Source organism: Delphinapterus leucas, chromosome 5 (genome assembly GCF_059928025.1).
Source record: "Delphinapterus leucas isolate spDelLeu-1000000601 "Yukka" chromosome 5, BTC_Dleu_Yukka2, whole genome shotgun sequence".
Lineage (NCBI taxonomy): Eukaryota > Metazoa > Chordata > Mammalia > Artiodactyla > Monodontidae > Delphinapterus > Delphinapterus leucas.
In genome coordinates this window covers 87,584,532-87,607,902 of record NC_143133.1, presented here as the reverse complement: position 1 = coordinate 87,607,902, position 23,371 = coordinate 87,584,532, and the positions used below count along the sequence as shown (strand labels likewise).

General features: G+C 37.6%; 1 protein-coding gene across 1 annotated transcript in view; it reads left to right on the top strand.

Moving 5' to 3' along the window:
- Positions 1-20,508, top strand: part of ADAMTS3 (ADAM metallopeptidase with thrombospondin type 1 motif 3) — a 153,037-nt gene extending 132,529 nt beyond the window's left edge. The window contains exons 16-20 of the mRNA XM_089911263.1: positions 4,887-5,052; positions 7,628-7,760; positions 11,538-11,745; positions 13,448-13,565; positions 17,609-20,508. Of these exons, the coding sequence (XP_089767389.1) occupies positions 4,887-5,052; positions 7,628-7,760; positions 11,538-11,745; positions 13,448-13,565; positions 17,609-18,168 (1,185 nt within the window). The 3' untranslated portion in view covers positions 18,169-20,508. The remainder of the gene's footprint in view (positions 1-4,886; positions 5,053-7,627; positions 7,761-11,537; positions 11,746-13,447; positions 13,566-17,608) is intronic.
- The last annotated feature ends 2,863 nt before the right edge of the window (positions 20,509-23,371 follow it).

Sequence of the window (23,371 nt, the reverse complement as noted above, 5' to 3'; positions counted from 1 at the left end):
TTCTGTTGTTGTAGGGAGTTCCAGGAATTTGGGGGCTGATCTAGGAAACAGATATGACCATGAGGTGGCAGTAGCACCCACACATATTGTTTGGGTGGTACCTTAGCAGGTTTGCTTATGGGGCCACCATCAGGAGGGAGACAAGGGCAAGGTAACTCGTGAGGGAAGGGGAACTCGAGAAGGGGTTTATGTGTCTAGGTGATGTCACTCAGCAGCACAGCGGGGAGACTCTGGGTCTGAGAACTCCAACAGGTAGCAGCAGCAGCTTGGGGTCCTGATGGCCACAAAGTCTTATTTATAATTAGTGGATTTGGGGTGCAAAGCAAGCAGCAGGCTCCAGATGGCTAGAAATCTACTTTTTTGGGCTACATTTAAAACAACTGGATATATGAAAATCTGAGTTTGGTGCCAGCTGGCTTTAGAGCTAATGGGTGGGTCTCAACTTGCTGTGAATAAATAAGCAACCTAGGGCCCAATATACAGGAGCTGTCTTGACTCATTTATGTAGCATTTGTCTTCTTGAAGCTGTTATTTATGATGAGAAGTCAACCTCATTTAGGTTGCTGCTGTGCATTTAATGTGTCAGTTTTCTCTGGCTGCATTTTGCAATTTTCTCCTTTTTGTTTTGTTTTGGTTTGTTTCATAGTTTGCCTGCGGCGTGCTTAGTTTGTGATGTTCTTTGTATGTATCTGGCTTGGGGTTCACCAAGCATCTTGGCTCTGTAGGTTGATGTTTTTCACCAAATTGAGGTAAATTTTCCATTATGTCTTCAAGTTTATGCTTTTTTCCCCATCTCTTTCTTTTCTATTCCTGGGACTCATTTACATGTATGTTAAACCAGTTGAAATTGTTCCACAAGTGTCTTAGACTTTGTTCAGTCCTTTTGTAGTCTTTGTCTTTTCTCTGTTCTTCAAATTGGATAATTTCTGTTGAACTGTTTTCAAGTTCACTGACTGTCTTATGTGGTCTCCAATCTGTCATTGAGCCCATCCAGTAAAGTTTACATGTCAGATGGTGTACTTTTGTTTTCTAGAATTTCCATTCGGTTCTTTTTTCTTTTTTTATAATTTTCATTTCTCTGCTGAGATGTCCATGTATTTTCACTCATTATGTCCAACTTTTCCTCTAAGTCCTGAGATTTCATACTGTCTGCTTCTATGGGCTGCTTTTTTTTTTTTCTTGATTATGGTTCAGATTTTCATACTTCTTACACTTTTTTATTGTACACTGAGCAGTATAGATGATAAGTTGTAGGGCATTTGGTTTATGTTGCCTTCCTTAAAAGCACTGTCTGTCTGGTAGTTAATTTATTGTCCATTCCCACTAATCCTTTGAGGCTTGGTTTATCTTTTCTTAGGGCTGGTGTATTTCAATTTTGTTCTTATTTTTATGGCATGGCTTTCTGGTGCCTTAACTGAATACCTGAAGTGTTAAGGAGGCCATAAGAACACCTAGGGCCCTCAGCCCTGCCTGTCCTCAGGTATCTCTGTGCTGCTCTCAGCCCTGCAGCAGCCATTCATTCACAGACGTCATGGTGTCTTGGCCTGGGCATGCACGGACCAGACCTCAGTCTCAGACCCATGCAGCTTTCTGGACCACCCTCCATAAAGCCCCCTTTTCTTTAGTGCCCTGCCCTGAAAGTTCCAGAACTCCACCCTCCTCAGTTCAGTGAGACTGCTGTCTTGGCTTGGGCTCCAGCTCCCAGTACCAGGGTCCAGACGTGGCCCTGTCAGGAAGCCAGGACCCGCCTGGCATGTTACTCTTCTCACAGGGATCATTGTCCTTTGCCATGTTATTTATTGCAGAAAAAATTCCCTCAAATATTCTATCCAGTTTTATTCTTTTTAATATCAGGAAGGCAACTCTATTACTTCCTCATGGACGAAAGCAGAAGCCATCAACTTAATTTGAATATTGTTAGATTCTGTATACCAGTATTTATCGGATTCCCTGTAAAAATATTATACTAATCTAAAATCAAATCTTCCCACTCGGTTCTAAGTCTTTTTTTAAATTTGAAAATTATTTCTCATTGATAAAGTGTCCAAATCTTTTGCCCATTGTTAAAGTAGGTTGCCTTTTTCTTTTTAAGTTTTCAGAGTTCTTTATATACACTCAATATATAAGTCCTCTGTGAAATGTGGCTTTCAAATATTTTCTTCTACTCTGTAGTTTCTTTTCCTTCTCTTAGTAGTGTCTTTCACAAAGAAAATATTTTAACTTTATTGAAGTCCAATTTATCAATTTTTCCTTTTACGGATCAAGACTTTCTTATTATATAAGATTTTTTTTTTTTTGCCGAATCCAAGGTCAAAATATTTTCCTTTTTTGGTAAGTTTTACATTTTAATCATTTAAATTTATGAACCATTTAAGCTAATTTTTATATACATTTTGTCTAGGTTAGGTTATTAGTTTTGCATATGGGTGTCCATATTATCTATTGTTGCATAACAGATTACCCCAAACTTGGTGGCTGAACACAAGCAACATTATTATCTCATAGTTTCTCTGGGTCAGGTATCTGGTAGTAGCTTATTACCTGGCTAGTTCTGGCTCAGGGAATCTCATGAGGATGCTCTCAGCTCTGGCGGCAGTCACCTCAAGGCTCCAGTGCAGAGAATCTTTTCAGTTCCCAGCTCAGTCACATGGTTGTTGAAAGGCCTTGGAAGATTGCTCCCAGGCTTCTTCACGTGGTGGTTGGCAGGCTTCTGTTCCTTACTACATGAGCCCACTGGCTGCTTAAGTGTCCTGTCCACATGACAGCTGGCTTCCAACAGTGAGTGATTCAAGTGACTGAGAAAGTGAGAGAGTGCAACCAAGACAAAAGTCAGTCTTAACCTAATCTTAGAAGTGACATCCTTTCATGTCTGCTGCTGTTTACTAGAAGTAAGTCACTGAGTCCAGCCCCCCACTGAAGGGGAGAAGAATTAAGCTCCATTTATTGAGAGGGAAAGTGTCAAAAGACTTGTGGACACATTTTTTCAGCCACCACAGTGTCCAGCACCATTTGTTGAAAAAACTGTCCTTTCTCCATTAAATTGCCTTTTCATCGATGTCAGAAATTAATTGTCCACATTTAAGTGGGCTTATTTCTAGACTCTCATTCTCTTCCTTAGGTTAGATAACTTTATAGGAAAATATACATTAATCAAACTTTTATTTAGATTATTTTAAGTTTGAATGATTGGAGATCAGAAGCTCTGTTTTACTCGTATGTAACGACAGAGCGTTCTTTTCCAGGAGCACAGGTGTCTGGCCTCAGAGCCCTGCCTTAAGTCTTTGCCAGTGATATTAGTGTGACCCCAGGGAGCCATGTGGGCTGGCGATATAAGAAGGAAATGTGTAGCTAGGACAGGGGTTATGGACAAGCTGTGCTCTGTCATCATGGCCTTTCTTTTCCTCTCTGAAAGACTGGAACCCCAGGTTCGGAGCCCCAGAGCATGGCAGCTAGGCCATCTGGGGTTGAAACCTTAGACATCTAGCCACATATAAGGGCCAATATAGGGATTGATGCTCAATTTTTAATACTGTTTTAAAAACAAAGACTAAGGGGGAAAAAGAGAACCTAGATAACCAAATCCTTCACCCTAGCGGGTTTAGTATCAAACAAAAGCTGTTTCTAAAAGTTTAGTTTAAAACACTAATGAACTGCACATGTTTCTCCTTTTGTGTAATTGATATAATCCTATAAAAGCTACATGAAAGTCATTAAAAACTATTTTTTTTAAAAAGAGTGCTTTGCTAATGAACTAAAAATCAAATAAAAAACAGAATATGTTTGCAAAGTTTCTTATAAAAAGGATTAATACTCCTATTGCATAGATTATTTAGGAAAAAAAGGTATGTATAGCAATAAAAAAAAGAGGACTTAACATGAGCATGCAACACATATTGGGCAAAATACAAGTGACCATTAAACTTTACTATTTATCAAATAAATAACAATTAAGACAACAATCTTTTGCCCATTCGGTTAACAAAGAGGAAAGTGATATAATATGCAGTGCTGAATGGGGGCGTTGTCATATACTTTCATCGTGAAAGTAATAATTGTTCTAACTGTTCTGAAGGGCCATTCACTAGTCTATTATGAGAGCTATAAAAAAGTGTTTGTACCCTTTAGCATACTAAAGAGAATCAGAAATCATCACAAAACTGGGGATAAAATATAAATATTCATTTATATGATTAAATAACGCACACTAGGATTAACCACTATGCTGACATTTAAAAAGTATGTCTTCAAAGAATATTTACTGTCTTGGGAAATGTGTGTGACACATTAAGTGAAATAAGCAAGACCAGAAAAGTATGTATGTGTGTACACACACACACACACACGCACACACACACGCACGCACACACACACACACAGATAATATGCAGATATCTTGAGGCTATATTCCAAAATAATAAAAGTGACTTTAGTTTTCTCTGGTTTACTGGAATTATGGATGATTTTTATTTTCTTTATATTTTTCCATGATGTCTATATTTTCTGGATGGAACATTATTATCTTTATTATCATAACAAAACAGTCTTTCAAACAATAATTTTTAAGTACACTCAGGAGATATATAACTTGAGGAAATTTGTGGTGAATTTTATTGTAAGGTTATTATTTTTATAATACAAATTTTTTTCTTACTCCTTGGTGGATTTTTTTTTACTTTTTAATGCCAAGATATTTTATATATTTGCTTTTTTTTTTCCTCAAACAGGGCATACCTGTACTTTAGTGATAGAAAAACATTCTATTTTTAGAAGCTACTTGAAAGTCTTCCAATTTTAATAAGATACACATTCTGAAATATTTGTAATTTTTTCATTCAAATTTAATACTCTCTCAGGTGATTTACATATCTATTTCATGTGTATGTTAGATTATACCTCAAGAGAATGATACGCGCTCTAGCCTGACATATAAGTACATCATCCATGAGGACTCTGCACCTACAATCAACAACAACAATGTCATCCAGGAAGAATTAGATACTTTTGAGTGGGCATTGAAGAGCTGGTCTCAGTGTTCCAAACCCTGTGGTGGAGGTAACAATTGAACACATTTATTATATTAAAATGTAATTCATATAAAAGCCAATCTTCTTCCTTCTGCCTTAAGGATTATCTCTAATTGAGGCCACAATCTGAGAAACACCAACTATAACCAAAACTGAATAATACAAAGCATTTTGACTGAAATCTCAGGATCTACAAAGGATAGGAATCCATTCATAACAGCGGTAGACCTTCTTAAAAATCCCCTTGCCTTTCCTCCTTGTCTCATATCCATGTAGTGTTACCCTTAGTCACTATACTCTTTCCAGACTCTCCCAAATTCAGTGTCCTCTGGTTCTTGCCTTTCTTCTTTTCCACTTTTACTTTCCATACCTATGCATTTCTTTTCAGCGTTAATAATGAAAGAGCTCTTAGTTGCACTATGTACCAGATACCATTTTACATATTAATGATGAACGCTCACAATGGCTCTATGAGGTCAGTACTATTATTACCTCTATCGTACTGATAGGGAAACTGAAGCACAGGGAAGATCAGTAACTTGCCTGGGGCCATGAGATACAAACCCAGGGAGGTAGTCTGGCTTCTTCATACATGTTTGTACTGCTTTCTGCCGCCTCTCTGCTCTCTCTAGAGTAGACCCATTAAGCTGTTCTCAGAGTTTCTCAATCTCTGCCATCATCCATTCCTCTAGCTCAGAACAACAAATGCTCCAGAATGGAACTGGCCTAGACAGAATTCTCTCACAATGATACTGAATAATTGAGAACAAGAAATTATTTTGTTGTTTGTATAGGGAATGCCTGGGTAAATATTTCATAATTTTAAATTCAAGGATGTATTTTTAAAGTTTTTTTTCCTCCAGAGGGGGCATAAAATGTTTTTAGATAATTATTTTAAATGACAATTTATTCATCACAAGATGCTTATATAATTTGGATCCTCCCTTCTGTTGTATTGTCAACATCTACTTGGTCACAAGACTTATCAGATACACTTTTTTGTTATCTACCAGATCTATTCCTCCCTCACCAGATTTCCTTCACAACTTTGGAAGGGAAGATTATTGCAAAGGTCTCTTAACTAACCAACTAAATTTGATTTTCTTCTCTTCGTTTATTTCCAGGGTAATCTTTCTTGAATGGAAGAATGAATGAATTTGAGTAGAATTATATTATTTCCCTGATTCAGATCCTTCAGTCTCCTAATGTGTTACCCTAAAGACACAACATAATTCTTTTTTTTACAGGGGTATAGTTGTTTTACAATGTTCTGTTAGTTTCTGCTGTACAGCGAAGTGAAGTAGAGTTCCCTGTGCTATACAGCAGGTTCTCATTAGTTATCTGTTTTATACATGTTAGTGTATATATGTCATTCCCAATCTCCCAGTTCATCCCACCCCTTTCCCCCCTTGGTGTCCGTATGTTTGTTCTCTACGTCTGTGTCTCTCTTTCTGCCTTGCAAACCGGTTCATCTGTACCATTTTCTAGATTCCACATATATGCGTTAATATATGATATTTGACACAGCATAATTTATGTAATATTCTTGCCCAAAGTGAAAACCTGAATGAATCTAATCATTAGTTGACAAAGAAACCCAAAGTGTGGGACATTTTGTAAAACAGCTGGCTTATACATTTCAAAAATATTAAAAGATAAAAAGAGGCTCAGAAACTATTCCTAACTAATTCTGTGAAAACTAAATGCAGTGCATGATCATTGATTGGAAAAGCATTTCTATAAAGAACATTCTAGGGACAATTGATAAATTTTGAATATCATCTTTATACTAGATAATAGTATTATATTTGTGTTAAATATTCTGATTTTAAGATTATACTGTGGTTATGTAAGAGAATGTGCTTGTTATGAGCTGAGGTATTTGGAAGTGAAGAATCAGGATGTCAGCAACTTACTCTCAAATGGTTCAGCAACATTTTATATATAAATGTATATATAGTATGTGTATTATATATTATAATTAATATATATATAAATATATATCAAATATGGTGACATGGTAACACAAAGTTAACCTAGATGCAAGGCATATAACATGTTCATTGTGCTTTCCTTACACGTTTTTTGTAGATTTGAAATTTTTCAAAATTAAAAAATATATACACATATTTTTTTAAACGTCTAAGTCAGTGCTTGTGGAGACCTTCAGTAACTCCCTGGATAAAGTCCAAACATTTGTCTGACATTCGAGGCTTTTAAGAACAGATCCTCTCCCATCTGTTGGGAAAAGCCATTCAAAGAGACCTACAATTTTCTTTATGTCTTTTCTGTAGAAGCCTATGTCACTGGGTATTGTCGCCATAGTTTTCATATCTGACTCTCACAGGAGACTATTTATCAGGGTCTAGTTTATTAACAAGCATGCAGTTGCTATTTAATACTTTGTAATATTTATTAAAGATAAAGGATTTTTGTTTATTTAATTTTTATTTAACTAATATGCTTCTGAAACTTCAGCACCTAGAACAGTGCCTGACTTATGACTCAATAAATATTTGATAAATGAATGAATGAGTGAATGGTCAAATGTATGATGGAATGAATAAGTGATTAAATCCAAAGAAATATATTTCTCTTACCAGGTTTCCAGTACACTAAATATGGATGCCGTAGGAAAAGTGATAATAAAATGGTTCATCGTAGCTTCTGTGAGGCCAACAAAAAGCCAAAACCTATTAGAAGAATGTGCAATATTCAAGAGTGTACACATCCACTGTAAGTGTTTATTTTAACTATCATATACTGAGGACAAAATAAAAAGGATTTAAATGTCTTTAGCTCTTTTTAGTTTTAACTTAATTTTTAGTCAAAGCTAATACATATACCTGGTTACAATGATCAGATCATTTCACAGGAATTATATAAACCTGTAGTCCTGTGGGTTTTTTTCCCATATCTCTGCTTCTCAAAAATAACTGCTTTTATTTATTCTTCTCTTTTTTTATTGAAATATAGTTGACTTGCAATATTGTGTTAGTTTCAGGTGTACAGCAAAGTGGTTCAGTTATGTATTTTTTTTAGATTATCTTATGTTATAGGTTATTACAAGATATTGAATATATCAGTAGTTCCCTGTGCTATACAGTAAATCTTTGTTGCTTTTCTATTTTATGTATAGTAATTTGTATCTGTTAATCCCATACTCTTAATTTATCCCTCCTTCCCTCTCTTTCCCCTTTGGTAACCATAAGTTTGAGTTTGTTTTCTATGTGAGTCTCTTTCTGTTTTATATATAAATTCATTTGTGCGTGTGTGTGTGTGTGTGTGTGTGTGTATCAATACTGATATTGATATTCAGAGTTCATATTATTCTAACAACATGTGTCTCTCTTGAGAGTTGAGTCACTTAGCATGCTCTGCTTCTGTTTCTTTTCTTACTAAACTTTGTTTCTCCTAGAGTTAGTGAATGTCTTGATTTTTATGTATCATTTTCTACTACTTTTCACTAATTCATCCCCAAACTCTTCTCCTCTAAATGCTACGCACTCAAGTATCCTGTCCTTGTGTCTTCTTAGAGACATGTCCCAGAGAGTTCTCTGTGTTCTAGCTCCTGCCTGAGCTCCTACACAGCTTCCTTCCTGGGGCTTCTTTTTACCATCCTCCAAGGGATTCCTACTGCATGTCTCTTGTATTGGACCTCCTGTTTTCTGCATTCTTTTTCTTATCTTTTAGAGTATTCATTCATTCTGGTAGGGCATATCTTTCAGTCGTTTCATGAAAAAACTATATAGAAAGGAAAAATTTTATATAAGAATTAAGCTTCTATACACCTAAGAAAAGTATATAATAGGTTAAAGTATAAGGGTGTATGAGAAGTCTTTCTTCTACTCTTACTCTTGATCATTTGGACACACACGTATGTATACCATTCCAACCTATATTTTTCTCAGAATTTATAAACTTGCTCCATTATTTTCTAGACTCCAGTTATGCTCTTGAAAAGTCATTTGCTATTCTAATTCTCAATTATTTCTATGTGACCTCTTTTTTTTTTTTCTGTCTTTCAAAGTTTGTAGGATCATTTTGTTCCTAGTGTCTTGAAATTTCATAGTGATAAACTGCCTTTGTGCTCATTTTTTCTCATCTCTTGTGCTGTATATTTGTAGACTTTTTAAAACACAAAACTAATATCTTTTACCTCTGGGAAATTTTCTTGTATTTTTTCTTTGAAAAGTTTCCCCTATGATTTTCTGTATTCTTTCTGGGAAATTTGTAGTTAGGGTTTCTAGACAGATCTAATTCTTTTCTTTTCTTTTCTCTCCTGGTATTTACTGTTCTTCCTGCTGAATTTTTCCATTTTTGCTATTATGTCATTAACATCCAAGAGAGTGTTAACATCCAAGTGCTGTTTTGTTTATCAGATGTTCTGTTTTCCAGACATTTGATTCTTATTTCAAAGATGTAATATATTCGTTTATCTTTCTTAGGCTCTTAAAGATTATTTGCTTTTTTGTGCATTACTTCTTCTATCTTTTTTTTCCCTTCGTTCAGCATTTGCGTTAGAGACTTTCTGTGTCTGGTGAACACTGGCTGTTCACATGTGTATAGAATGCAGCATTAAACTTCTGTATGATACATAGGAATGTTATGGAGACAGTAGATCCTGAGAGTTTTCACCACAAGGAGAATTGTTTTTTCTTTTCTTTCTTTGCATCTATATGAGATGATGGATGTAACTAAACCTGTTGTGGTAGTCATCTCACAATATATGTAAATCAAACCATCATGCTGAACACTTTACGAGTGTATGCCATTCTATGTATTTTTTTATTGTCATTCTGGGAATTTCAGGAGGGAATAAGGTAACAGAAAGTATCTATGACTATGAAGTATATACTTCTCATGTTAACACCTATCTTTAAGTCAGAGTCACAGTGGAAGCCTTCAAAATTGAGTAAAATTTTAGTTGCCACAATTCTTTCTACTGCCAGTTGAAAACCTATGGCAGTCTTAAGCTCTGAATAGCAAAGACTGCCAAGGTTTTAACCTGTTTATATTTTGGTGCTCCATACATACAAAAAGAAAAAAAATTGCACAGGGAAAGTAACTTCGGAAAGGATAAATAGAATGCCTCCATTACATACTAACAGATTGATTACCTAGTTGGAATCAATGGTGACAACCCTTTGGGACATATGCAATGACGAACTGTCTGTCATATTGTATCCATAGCTAATTTGGAGAGGGCTGGGGCACTGACATCGAATTTGGACATCGAATTTGGGAATGTCCCATAGGATATCTTTTTGAAAATAAATTCCTTGGAAATATTTCTATCAGGTATATTCATGGAAGTAGTTTCTGCTCAGGCCCAGATGCATACAACCTTTACCTTTTCATCAGGTCCAATAAGGGCCTATATGAAGAACTGAATTTTCCAAACATGATGGATATGTCAGGTAGCCTTCACAGCAACAAGCATAGAGATGGAACTGTAATCTCATTTAGAATATTCAAACATGAGTAAACTCATGAGGTAATGAAAAAGCAGCAGCAACCAAATCACCTTGTCATAGCAGGCATCAGATGGAGCCTTTTTAAATTTCCTTTCAGATATTTAACACTGTGAGGCAATATGGCTGAGAATTAGTTGGTTTTATTTATTTTAATGAGTTGTTTTTATAATTTTATAATTATTTATTATAATGAGTTGGTTTCTATTTTATTTTTATTGAAGTATAGTTGATTTACAATGTTGTGTTAGTTTCAGGTAGACAGCAAAGTGATTCAGTTATATATATATATATATATATGTTCTTTTTCAGATTCTTTTCCCTTATAGGTTATTACAAAATATTGAGCAGAGTTCCCTGTGCTATATAGTGGGGTTCTTGTTGATTAGCTCTTTTATATATAGCCGCTTGTATCTGCTGATCCCAAACTCTTAATTTATCACTCCTCCACCCCCTTTCCCCTTTGGTAACCATAAGTTTGTTTTCTATGTGTGTGAATCTATTTCTGTTTTGTAAATAAGTTCATTTTTAGCATATTTTTATATTCCACATATAAGTGATATCATGATACTTGTCTTTCTCTGACTTCCTTCACTTAGTATGTTAATCTCTAGGTCCATTCGTGCTACTGTAAATGGCATTATTTCATTTTTTATGGCTGAGTAATATTCCATTGGATATATGTGCCACATCTTCTTTATGAGTTGGTGCTATTTTGGGAAACTACCATCATGCCTGAACCTAAGGGGACAACTTTAAGATGAGTTTCAGAAACCCTCTAAGGATGATCCTTTTGGAAAATAGAAGGTTGTTTCACAGTCACTGGGAGACAGAATACTAGGGCATAACAAATAGATGTGCCCCGCCTATGACTGTTAGAAAGTTTTCAGACTTTTTGTTTGATGTGCCCGTCTTTCTGAACCTGCCCCGTGGGGCGGGGGCACGTCATTCAGAGGGCAGAAAGAGCTAGGCTTGCAGTGCAGGGAGGGGCACACCACGCAGCCCGGTCGCCAAGTTCAGTCTTAACCCCCATCCTCAGCTGGGCGGCAGAAGAATGGGAGCACTGCACCAAAACCTGTGGCAGTTCCGGCTATCAGCTCCGCGCCGTGCGCTGCCTCCAGCCGTCCCACGATGGCACCAACCGCTCGGTGCACAGCAAGTACTGCGTGGGGGGCCGTCCAGAGAGCCGCCGGCCTTGTAACAGAGTGCCCTGCCCGGCCCAGTGGAAAACGGGGCCCTGGAACGAGGTGGGTGTGCGAATTCTGTGTGCATTGGCGGGGGGCGGTGGGGGGGGAGGGGTAAGGACGTGAAGTATATTTTAATTTGGCTTCCGTATCAGGTAGGCTTTGTGTGAATTGCGAAACTGTCACATATTTTGGAAGCATTACGCATCTGTAGGTATTAGGAAAAACTCACAGGTTAAAACAGTGTTTGCATGAAAGATTAGTTGATGGGGGCAAACCACGTTTGGATATCTTGTGACACAGAGGCCTCTGAAAAGTGACTGATCTGATGTCCGGTATTTTTTCTGGACTGCACCTTTCCTCCTGGATACATTCCATACCCCTGACCTTGAATGCAGGGCCCTGCCCCATTTGACACCACAGGAACGCTTCTTTTTTTTCTTTTTGTTGAAGCGTAGTTGATGTAACGTTACCTTAGAGTCAGGTGTACAACTTAATGATTGGATATTTGTATACATTGCAAAATGACAACCACAATAAATCCCATGATAACTCTTCTGTGTTCATCTTCCTTTATTCTAACTCTTTGTCCCAGTCTGAGTAAACTGTTTACTGTTTCAAAGCCCATGCTGGTCTGAGCCTCCTCCCTTTTGGCTGGCTTGCCCCTCCCACTGCTCCTATGTGACCATCTGCCCTTCATCCATCAAGGCTCAGCTCCATGGTCCAAAATACCACCTTCCAGGGCTGCCCTTCCCGGCAGTCCTTCCTCCACATTCCAAAGGCAAAGAGGCCTTCCAGTGGCTTGCTGATCACGGCAGTGTACTGTAACTCCTGTCTTTGAGCCTGTGCTTGCCACTAGTCCATGCATTTCTCAAAAAACCAGGTGCTTTGCTTCCCCAGCGCCCAGTCGGTGCCTGTCCAGATGACGTCTGCTTGGTGACTGGCTCGATCAGTGTCTCATTGCCCGTATTAACCACAGTTCTTTGATATATCTAAAAACTCCAAGTGAAGAATCAGGGGGTGATAGTAGAGTGGATCGGAGGAAAGGGCAGCAAAAAGTAGACAGAGGACAAAGGAGGGAGTGGAGAGCAGGCCCAGGAGGGAAGGAACAGGCAAATGAAAGTGACCTGCACAGGACCTTAAGGATAACTCATGCCTTGTTCCCCTCAGAGTCCTGGAACAAGCATCCCTCCTCTACAGCTCCTACCTAGATCAATAGCACGGCTGTTTCTGGGCTTAGTTTTAGAGCAGTTAGCCCATTCCTTAAAGAAATGAATTTGTGGGAAAAGAGTAATAGTAGTTCCAAAGAGGTTTAATTAACCAACATAGCATGTCAGTAAATTCACCATTTGTAAGCAAGGTGAGAGAATGGGAAGCTCAATCTGTGACAGGCTCTCTGAAAACGGGCTCCACTACTGCTTTTAGGAACTACAGAAGGTGTTACATTATAACAGTGACTTGTTTGGCATCAAATGCTTACTATATGCCAGGCATAACTGTTTTATATACATTGTCTCCTTTGCCTTCATTTAGTCCTACAGCAATTCTATGAAGCTTTCAGAGAAAGAACAATGCTCCCAGGGTAAAGCTAGGATTCTCTGTCTCCCAAGTCACTGTAACACTGGGCCGTAGAGAAAGAACTCCAGAGCTGTGTATGCGTGTGTGCTCGTGTGTTCATGTGTGTGTCTGAGTGTGCACATGGGGAAAGGAAGAAAGACAGTCCTGGTGGAATAAACGTCTATAATCACAGCCTTTGTTTCTGTAGTGTTCAGTAACCTGCGGCGAAGGGACAGAGGTGAGGCAGGTCCTCTGCAGGGCGGGTGACCACTGCGATGGTGAAAAGCCTGAGTCTGTCCGAGCCTGTCAGCTGCCTCCCTGTAATGGTAGGTGTGACACTGATTGATTTCACTGTTCTGATCATGGTTTTTGAGCTTCAAAAAGCAGAACTTCCTTTCTGGGCAAGCTCTGGAATTTCCATTTGCTTACTGAAAAATGACTAAAGGAAAACACCCTTGAGATATTAGCTTAATAGAGTTCTTTAAGATGGGTGTCTGCGGCAATGTCCCCTCCACTTAGTTATCATAACCGCTGCGGCCTCTGTGGTTCCCAGTAGGCAGTAATGCTGGGGTGAGGGCCGTGTCATGTATATGTAGCTTCTGTCAATTTGTGTTTCTAGAAGGAGCTACGTGTTTTCTCTCTTTGATTTTCTTTATGACTTCACATCATTGTCAAAGGCATAATAATGCAGAAGGTTTGGCAATACTTTACTAAAATCATTCAATTTAGGCATGTGGATGATAAATGTCATTCACAAAGCCACTTCCAATACCTGCTCATCCATTTTCATAGACTTGAACAGCGTGCTTTCAAAATAGATACCTTGTGCATATGCTAAAATTTGCCTTACTCTTGCCATATTGCAAAAGCGGAGTCTCTTTTCTTTAAAGTACAGATCTTCCTCAATTTACAATGGAGTTACATCCTGATAAACTCATCCTAAGTTGAAAATACTGTCAGTCGAAAATGCATTTAAAACACCTAACCTACTGAACACCATAGCCTAGCGTGCTCCAAACACTTACGTTTGCCTACAGTTGGGCAAAATCATCTAACACAAGGCCTATTTGATAATAAAGTGTTGAATACCTCATATAATTTATTGAATACTATACTGAAGATAAAAAACAGAATGGTTGTCTGGGTACAGAATGGTTATAAGTGTGTCAGTCGTTTGCCCTCGTGGTCGCCTGGCTGACTGGGAGCTGCAGCTGCTGCGCTGCCCAGCATCACAAAAGAGTATCATTCCATGTATCCCTAGCTCAGAAAAGATCCACATTCAAAGTACTACTGAATGCATATGGCTTTCACACCATCATAAAGTCCAAAAATCGTAAGTAGAACCGTCATAAGTCAGGGGACATCTGTATAATTTCATTTGCTATTGTAAAACAAATAGCATATATTGGATGGTTTCAGTTTCTATCACTGTCTCCTTCTTCCTCCTTTTCTGTCTCTCTCTGCGTCCTTTGTGTCTCATTTTTTTTGTTTGTTTGCGGTATGCAGGCCTCTCAGTGTTGTGGCCTCTCCCGTTGCGGAGCACAGGCTCCGGACGCACAGGCTCAGCGGCCATGGCTTACGGGCCCAGCCGCTCCGCGGCATGTGGGATCTTCCCGGACCGGGGCACGAACCCGCGTCCCCTGCATCGGCAGGCAGACTCTCAACCACTGCGCCACCAGGGAAGCCCTGTGTCTCATTTTCTATCCCCACTTTTCTCTCCTCTCCTTTCCTCTGTGGGTTTCGCTCTCTGTCTCTGACTTGCTGTCACTTGCTGTCTGTATGTTGCTCACTTTCTGTGTATATCACTCGTGCTTTTTCCACCTCTTTCTTCTCATTCTCTCTCTCTCTCTCTCTCTCTCTCTCTCCCCCCCCAGTCTCCCTACCTCTACCTCTTTTCTCTTTCTCCTGCTCTCTCCCTTTCCTCTTTCTCTCCTCATCTCTTCCTGACTCTCCTTTTTCTCTATTTCCCTCTTTTTCTCTCTAACACTCCTCCTTCCCCCTTTTCTGGCACATGTGTCTGTCAGTGTCTTTCTCCTCCACTTTTCTCTGTCCTTCCTCACCCTCCCTGCCCACCTCCCTGTCTCTGCCACTCTGCATCTGTCTCTCCATCTCCCCATGTCTCTTGACTTCCCTGCCTTCTCTCTGTCCCAGCCCCCGTGTCCCTTCCCCTCTGATTCTCTGTGCCTGTCTCTCTCTCCCTCTCTCTCTTCCTATCCTCCCACTGTCTGTCTACTCTTCCAAAGAAACCTTATAAAATATTTCTTTGTACATTTTCCTTTGAAATGTGGGGTGGCATGAACAAGTATGACCATGAGGGGGAGACAAAGGACTTACATATTTAATCATTTTTCTCTGGAAAGTATATTTGAAACTTCAAATCACAAGTAAAAGCCAAAAGAACAAATTTACCTAGTTAGAAGCTATAACATTTCCCGTCACCATAGTATTTTACTCTTACTTAGGCATTACTGTCAGGAGGTTAAACACTTTTCGAATAAGCTTTATTGATCTTAATAACTGGTAGAGGTATATATTTCTGCAAATATGCCCAACTGTCAGCAAGAATTTGCTTGATACTTTTCCTTAAGCCAAAAGAAAATGTTATAGGCATAGAAAGCTATAGGCATAGAAAAAATAATTCAGATAGGAAAAGGGATTGATACTTGAGGTGAAACCCATTAATGTGATTCTCAGGCATTTACAACGTAATTAGATTATTATCTTAGCTAATATGAATTATTCAAACACATCATACTGTATCATAGATGTGTAAACGTGAGGGAAATACAAGTCATTCCACAACTTGGGAAGTGGGCATGGCATTATAACGCTAACAAAGGTGGTAAGTTTAGCATGTTTTGGCCCTGACAACTGACCCTCTTTTTTTCCCCTCGAACTTTAGAAAAGGGATTTAATTTCTTTGGCAAGTTATATAGCAGGTTCCTTACCTAGCAATGTAGAATCACCTAATATTACATTGTAATTTTAAGTGACTATATCATATAAATCCCACAATTTACAATTCTTTGCATTTATTAATTGGATGTGGGATCAGTATTCTGTGTTGGACTGTGTGCCTGGGCTCTCTGCATAGGATATGCTCTGGAATGGCTGAAAAGAAATACAAACTAACATTTTCATGAGCTCAATGTTTGGATTTTTTGAAATCTAATTCTTATAACCTATGATCAATAAAATTAAAAAATAATAGAAATAGTCTGTACACACACACCTACCAAGTGTTTTGTGAGTGTTACTTTAGTACTCTTTAAAGTCTATCAATTCAATGAAATTAAAGAACCATGAATTGTTCATAAGAAAGCTCGCACCCTTTACCCAGATTTGTGCTTTCAAATAACAAATAACCTGAGAACGTTCAATGGTAAACATGAAACTGTTGCCTTCACTCTGGAGAATGTTCTCCAAATCAAAATAGTATCTTGATTTTTCTTTTGGTAATATAGTTTTAAGATTTAATATGTTCCAACAGGTCTTTAGTATTTATTTTGATTTTAAATTTAAATTTAATATAGAGGCTACTCTATTATAAAGAAAAAACTATCATAAAATTTAAAAAAACAGTGCCCTCTATATCTTAAAAATATGGTAAAACTAATTCTATTTTCTCATTCTAAAATCAGATATGTATTTCTACTAGGAAGAAAAAATTACCCTTGATCTGAAGACTCTTGATGGAGATGTGAAAGTGCTGGTCAATTCAAGTGCTTTGCACATAGAGAATACTTATTTTAGTAAATTCATCCTAATATTCATATTTTTAACGTGAAGTCTAATGTGGCAACTCCCATAAATGTTAGCTTTTACTTAAAATTTTTTATATTCATATACGATTTAAGCTTCTTCCCTCCTTTTATTCATTTTTAGTTATATTTATTTTTATATTTAAAATGAAATATAGTTGAAATACAGTATTATGTTAGTTTCAGATGCACTACCTGGTGATTTTGCATACACTATGCATAATGTATTTGCATACATTATGAAATGATCACCACAATGAGTCTGTCCCCATAGAAAGCTATTAACATGTGACTGGCGATATTCCTTATGCTGTATGTCACCTCCCTATGGCCTATTTATTTTATAACTGGAGGTTTGTACCTCTTAATCCCCTTCACCTGTTTTGCCCCTCCCTCAGCAATTGCCCATTTGTTCTCTGTATCTATGATTCTGTTTTTTGTTTTGTTTGTTTTGTTTTTTAGATTCCACATATAAGCGAAATCATACAGTATCTATCTTTCTCTGTCTGACTTATTTCACTTAGCTTAATGCCTTCTAGCTCCATCCGTGTTGTTCTCCTTTTATGTTTGGATGTATGTCTCATTTTGTTGTCTTTTAATCTTTGCAGATGAGCCATGTTTGGGAGACAAATCCATATTCTGTCAAATGGAGGTGCTGGCGCGATACTGCTCCATACCAGGTTATAACAAGTTATGTTGTGAGTCATGTAGCAAGCGCAGCAGCACCCTGCCACCACCATACCTTCCAGAAGCTGCTGAAACTCATGATGATGCTATCTTTAACTCCAGTGACCTCCCCGAATCTCTAATGATGCCTACATCTTTGGTTCCTTACTATTTAGAGACTCCTGCTGAGAAGAAGAAATCTTTGAGCAGGATCTCTTCTGTAGGAGGTCCAAATGCACATGCTGCTTTCAGGCCAAACAGTAAATCCAGTGGTGCTAACCTACCCCAGAGGAGAGCTCAGCCAGCAGAAAATAAGACTCTGAGACTGGCCTCCCCACCCACCAAGAGTGGCCACCTCAGTTCATCTCCACAAATGGCTGCTGCCCCCTTCCTTGCAGCCAGTGATTCCATAGGTGCTTCTTCTCAGGCAAGAACCTCAAAGAAAGATGAAAAGATTATTGACAAGAGACGTCCGCTAAGATCATCCACATTGGAAAGATGAGAAAGTGAAGCCAAAAGGCTAGACATCAATGGAAAATCTGGACAAGCTCGCTCTCCCTGTGGTGCATACAGCTTGTTTAAAGTGGAAATCTCCATAAATCATCAACTCATTTTATCTGTACGTGGAAGAACAAAAAGTGCTGGTTCACTTTCTAGTTGCTTTCATCCTCCTTTTGTTCTGCATTGACTCATTTACCAGAATTCATTGGAAGAAAGCACCAAAGATTATTAACCGAAGGAAAGTAAGTTGCTAAGCGTGTTGGTCATTTTCTAAAGCAGAAAAGGGACTGGAATCAATTGTGCATATCAGCTGATCTTTTTGTTGTTGTTTTTAAAAAGTTACAGTAAAAATTAAAAAGAGGTGCCAATGGTTTACATTTTAACAAAAGGTTTTGAAAATGGAGCAAAGAATTCTTAGACTTGTATTCCTATTTATCTATATTAGAAATATTGTATGAGCAAATTTGCAGCTGTTGTGTAAATACTGTATATTGCAGAAATCAGTATTATTTTAAGAGATGTGTTCTCAAATGATTGTTTACTATATTACATTTCTGGATATTCTAGGTGCCTGTCATTGAGTATTGCCTTATTTGACGTTCTATGAGTTGATTTTCAAAGCAGAATATTACAAAGAAGTTAGAAACACCGCTACTGACAATACAACGGGTTTTGTTGTGTGGTTTTGTTTGATCAACAATGTGACACCTAAATTACAGAAAAAAAAAAAACAGATAAGCTGCAGATATAGAGATTTCAACTTACCTATTACCTTCCATACTTTAAATAAAAAAGAATAAGTTTGGTGTCTTAGTATACTTGCAGTCACAGGGAACAGAGACCAGTAAATGAGCCTGTGCAGGACAAAATGGAAACCCTTTTACCAGGGCCTCAATAGACACCATTGAATTGTCCTGCTTTCCTGTGTTGTTTTTAATGGTCCCATTGTTGACATATACAAACAGGTATACTCAATGTACTGTAATTATTAACAAAGGAAAAATGTACTGAGATCATTTGTTTGTATGTCAGTAGCTGAGAAAAGCATCGTTGAACTAGAAATAACAATCAAGTATAGCAGGGCTTTAGGGCTCTGGAAGCAGCTTCAAGAAAGCATTTGTCAATGGTTGCAATATTTATTTTCCTCATGGTTCATATCTACATGTTCAGAACCACCATGCATCTGACTGCGATAATGTGCTAGTAATTTATGTCAGTGATCACCTTAGTCACAGTGAAGCCAGAAATGCTCTCTCCAGGGAGTAGATGTAAAGTACTTGTATATAGAATTCAGAACTGAAGATATTTATTAAAAGTTGATTTTTTTCTTGATAGTATTTTTATGTACTAAATATTTACGCTAATATCAATGACATATTTTGGTAAACTAGAGAGACATAATTAGAGATGCATGCTTTGTTCTGTACACAGAGGAGAAATTTAAGCAAACTACAGCAGCCAAATCAAAGAGCTAAAATTGAACAAAATTGACGTTATGCAAATTTTGCATTTTTAGAGTAGTTGATGCAAAGTTGGTAACTTTTTCCCCTTTGACGAAACATAAAATAGTATGGGCTCAGATAGCTAGCTGTTTAAAGAAATAGGGAATTAAAAACACCAAAAAAGAAGTATGTGAAGGAGATAAATACTTCATGAATTACACTTAAAAGAAAGATAAGTGTTGACAGCACAGTGATTTGGAGGTCAGTTCCTGAACTGTCTAAAAATACATTATGCAAACTAAAATATAGATATGTTAGCTTCTCAAAGCACAGAATGTGCAAGAACGTTTGCCTTTTAACCATGGTAAAAATAACAGCTTCACCTATTGACTCTATACCTCTAAAGAATCGCTGCTACTTGGTGCAAGACTTTTGAAAGTCAAATGAATTAGGTGAATTCCAGATTGTAAAACAATCCCTGAACCTCAAATAGAAGTCATTTTTTTCCCCTAAAAATTTCCCGAGCATGAAATTCTCCTCTAGTTTGCTTGCGTGTGCATGCATCTGGTCCACAGGGGAACACAGAGAAACCTGGACACACACATACACCTCCCATAAAGATGTATATATTCATTACACTTCTGATCTTTGAGCTTCCTTTTCTACTAAGCTAAAAATTCCTTTTTATCAAAGTGTACACTACTGATGCTGTTTGTTGTATTGGGAGCACGTAGCAATAAAAATGTTAACAAAATATAGAGCTGGCTCAATCGAGATTTTATCATTAGATTCATCACTGAGCAATGGAAACATGTTATTTCCTCCTACAAAGTGAAATAGTATCAAGTTCATTTGCTACTTGGACTTTCTCTAAAGAGGCTCAAACAAAGTGACCGTGTCTCCTCTTCTCACATCAGGTTGTATCATAATATTTTTTAAATAACATTTTAAAAAAAGAAAATAAGAGGTTACGGGAGTGGCTTTTTGCCTAAGTCCATCCCACAGAACTTGAAGAGACAGAAAGTGGCAATAATGCTAGGGGTATGAGAAGGAAAAGGGGCACTTCTGTTTTTAAAATGTGTCATCCCAGGGTAGTTTTTAGAAAAGCAACCCTCAGCTTTGAACCCTGAGGATTGGTGGGAGCACATCACCCCAGGACTCAGGAGTGTGGGAAGGACAGGACATCCCAGAAGAGGGCATTTCTTTCTGTAACAGGGAGACACTGTCTTGCCACAGTTCCCAGTCTAAACTGCAAAGGCAGACTGATTCAGGTTTGAACTCCACCTACCACTTCATACCTGAATGATCTTGGGTTATCTCACTAGATTTCGGTTTCCTCATCTGTAAGATAGGAGGCAGAACTGTCAAGCATCATTGTGTGACTGCTGTGAGAAATGAGATAAGTAAAGCTGTTAGGGCAGGGCTTCACACTTAGTTATTCACTAAAATATTAAGTATCATCTTTGTCCTTGTAACTTCCCAAGCCTCCTCCCCATCATCTTCATTATGTAACAAAACCACAGCTTTCCTTTAGGGTCTACAGCTAGTTTGACTCATGATCACTATATCTCATTAATGGTGGTAAAGAACATAGTTTCAGGATCTAAAGACAAACAATTTAGCTTTAAAAATTAATAGGAAGGATAAACTCACTACAAATGATCTCCAGTCATTGATTTTGAAGAATTTTAGCAGAATATACCCACGCTACCTTTGCAAACAATAAATAAATAGACTAAAGAATAAGTATGTATTTCTGCAAAGATGGTCAGTGGTGCAGTAATGCCCCCAAATTATTAGCAAATAAAACGTTTCTCATGTATTTACGTTAATACACTTTGCAGAAATATCAAGTCATTCCTCTGTACCTACCATGAACCCACTTAAATATGAGATGTAAGAGAAAAAATCAATTAAAAATGACGAAAACATAGATAAGCCAGAAAGGACATTACTTGTTTCTAAAAATACTAAATAAAGAAAATTAAAAAGTAAAAGGCTAGGGGAGGGATAAATCAGAAGATGGGGATTGACATATACACACTACTATATATAAAATAGATAACTAATAAGGACCTACTGTATAGCACAGGGAACTCTACTCAATACTCTGTAATGGCCTATCTGGGAAAAGAATCTAAAAAAGAGTGGATATACGTATATGTATAACTGATTCACTTTGCTGTACACCTGAAACTAGCACAACATTGTAAATCAACTATACTCCAATAAAAATTTTTTTAAAAAGTAAAAGGCTAAAGTAAAACTGCATAAAATGCAGTAAAATATAAAAACCATCCTAGGGTACACAGGCATTATCAACACATCAATTAATATTAGAAAACATTTTGGACCCAGACACTTTTGAATAATTCACTTAGGGCTAGTGATAAAAATTTTAAATTAAAATACTGCCTACCAAGCAAAGCATAATCTACTGAAATGAATTTGTCATCAAAAGCACAATTCTAAAACAAAACAAGGTGCTATAAATTTCTGCAAACTGACTGTAGAGTTTACCAAAGAATCAGAACTTCCCCTAAATTTCTCCCAACCTGACATAAGGCAGGTGTGTAAAAAGTTGCTCATCTACTTCGTGGTGAACCCTAGAGTTGCTGCCTTAACACTGTTGATTGGAAAGGCTGCTCTTTTCCAGTCAACTCATAGTTTCAAATAAATTGTTGATTTGACCAATTAGCTTTCAACTGTTTGATTGTTAACAGTGCACCTGGGGCTGAGTAGTGTTGTGTGTCATGTTTTAAACTGCCAAAACCCCCAAAATATCCTGAGGTCAGGGAACAAAATAATTATTCACAGCCAAGTGTTATTTACACTCAGATCACAAGTGTTAATATCCTGCCCTATAGGATCACTCCAGAAGCTTAAACCAAAATAACAAAGCTCTTCTACAATCCAGTACTGAAGAAACAAGTGGTGCTATCTATCTGTAGTTAGATAGATGATAGATAGATAGATAGATAGATAGATAGATAGATAGATAGATGATAGATTCTTTGTGTGGATATGCTAAATATATCCACACAAAGAATAATTCTTTTCAAATTAGCTGTTTGGAGACTTACAGGGAGAGACTTTCACTAGTAGTTCAAGGCTGAAACCAAACTTCTCCATTGTGGAAGATAAAGGGACAGTAGATCTGCTATTCCTATGACAAAGAAATCAGAGTTCTAAACTTCCCAAGAGGTTAAGTTATGGTGCCCTGGCTGAGAGTGGGGGCAGTAAAGTCAGACTGCTGGTCTAAATGGTAGTTATACAGCTAACAAATTGCGACCTGAGTGAATGACTCGATGTGCCTAAGCTTCAGTCTGTTCATCTGTAAAACGAGGGTGATGATTCATGGGGCTGTTTGAGCATAAAATTAGATAATCCAGAAAATGCCAAGAACACAGGGCCTGACAGGCACTAAGTGTTTGATAAAAGTTTGCAAGTATTATTTCTTCCAGATAATCTTTTTAAAAATGTATATATCTTTATATGGATGACCAACAGACCTCAAAAGATTTAATTAGATTTTTTTCAAATCAAGATCACAATTTTCACAAAGTCTCATCTGCCATTGGGACTTTGATAGGGATTGCACTGAATCTGTGGATTGCTTTCGGTATTATAGTCATTTTCACAATTTTGATTCTTCCAATCCAAGAACATGGTATATCTCTCCAGCTGTTTACATCATCTTTAATTTCTTTCATCAGTGTCTTATAGTTTTCTGCATACAGGCCTTTTGTCTCCTTAGGTAGT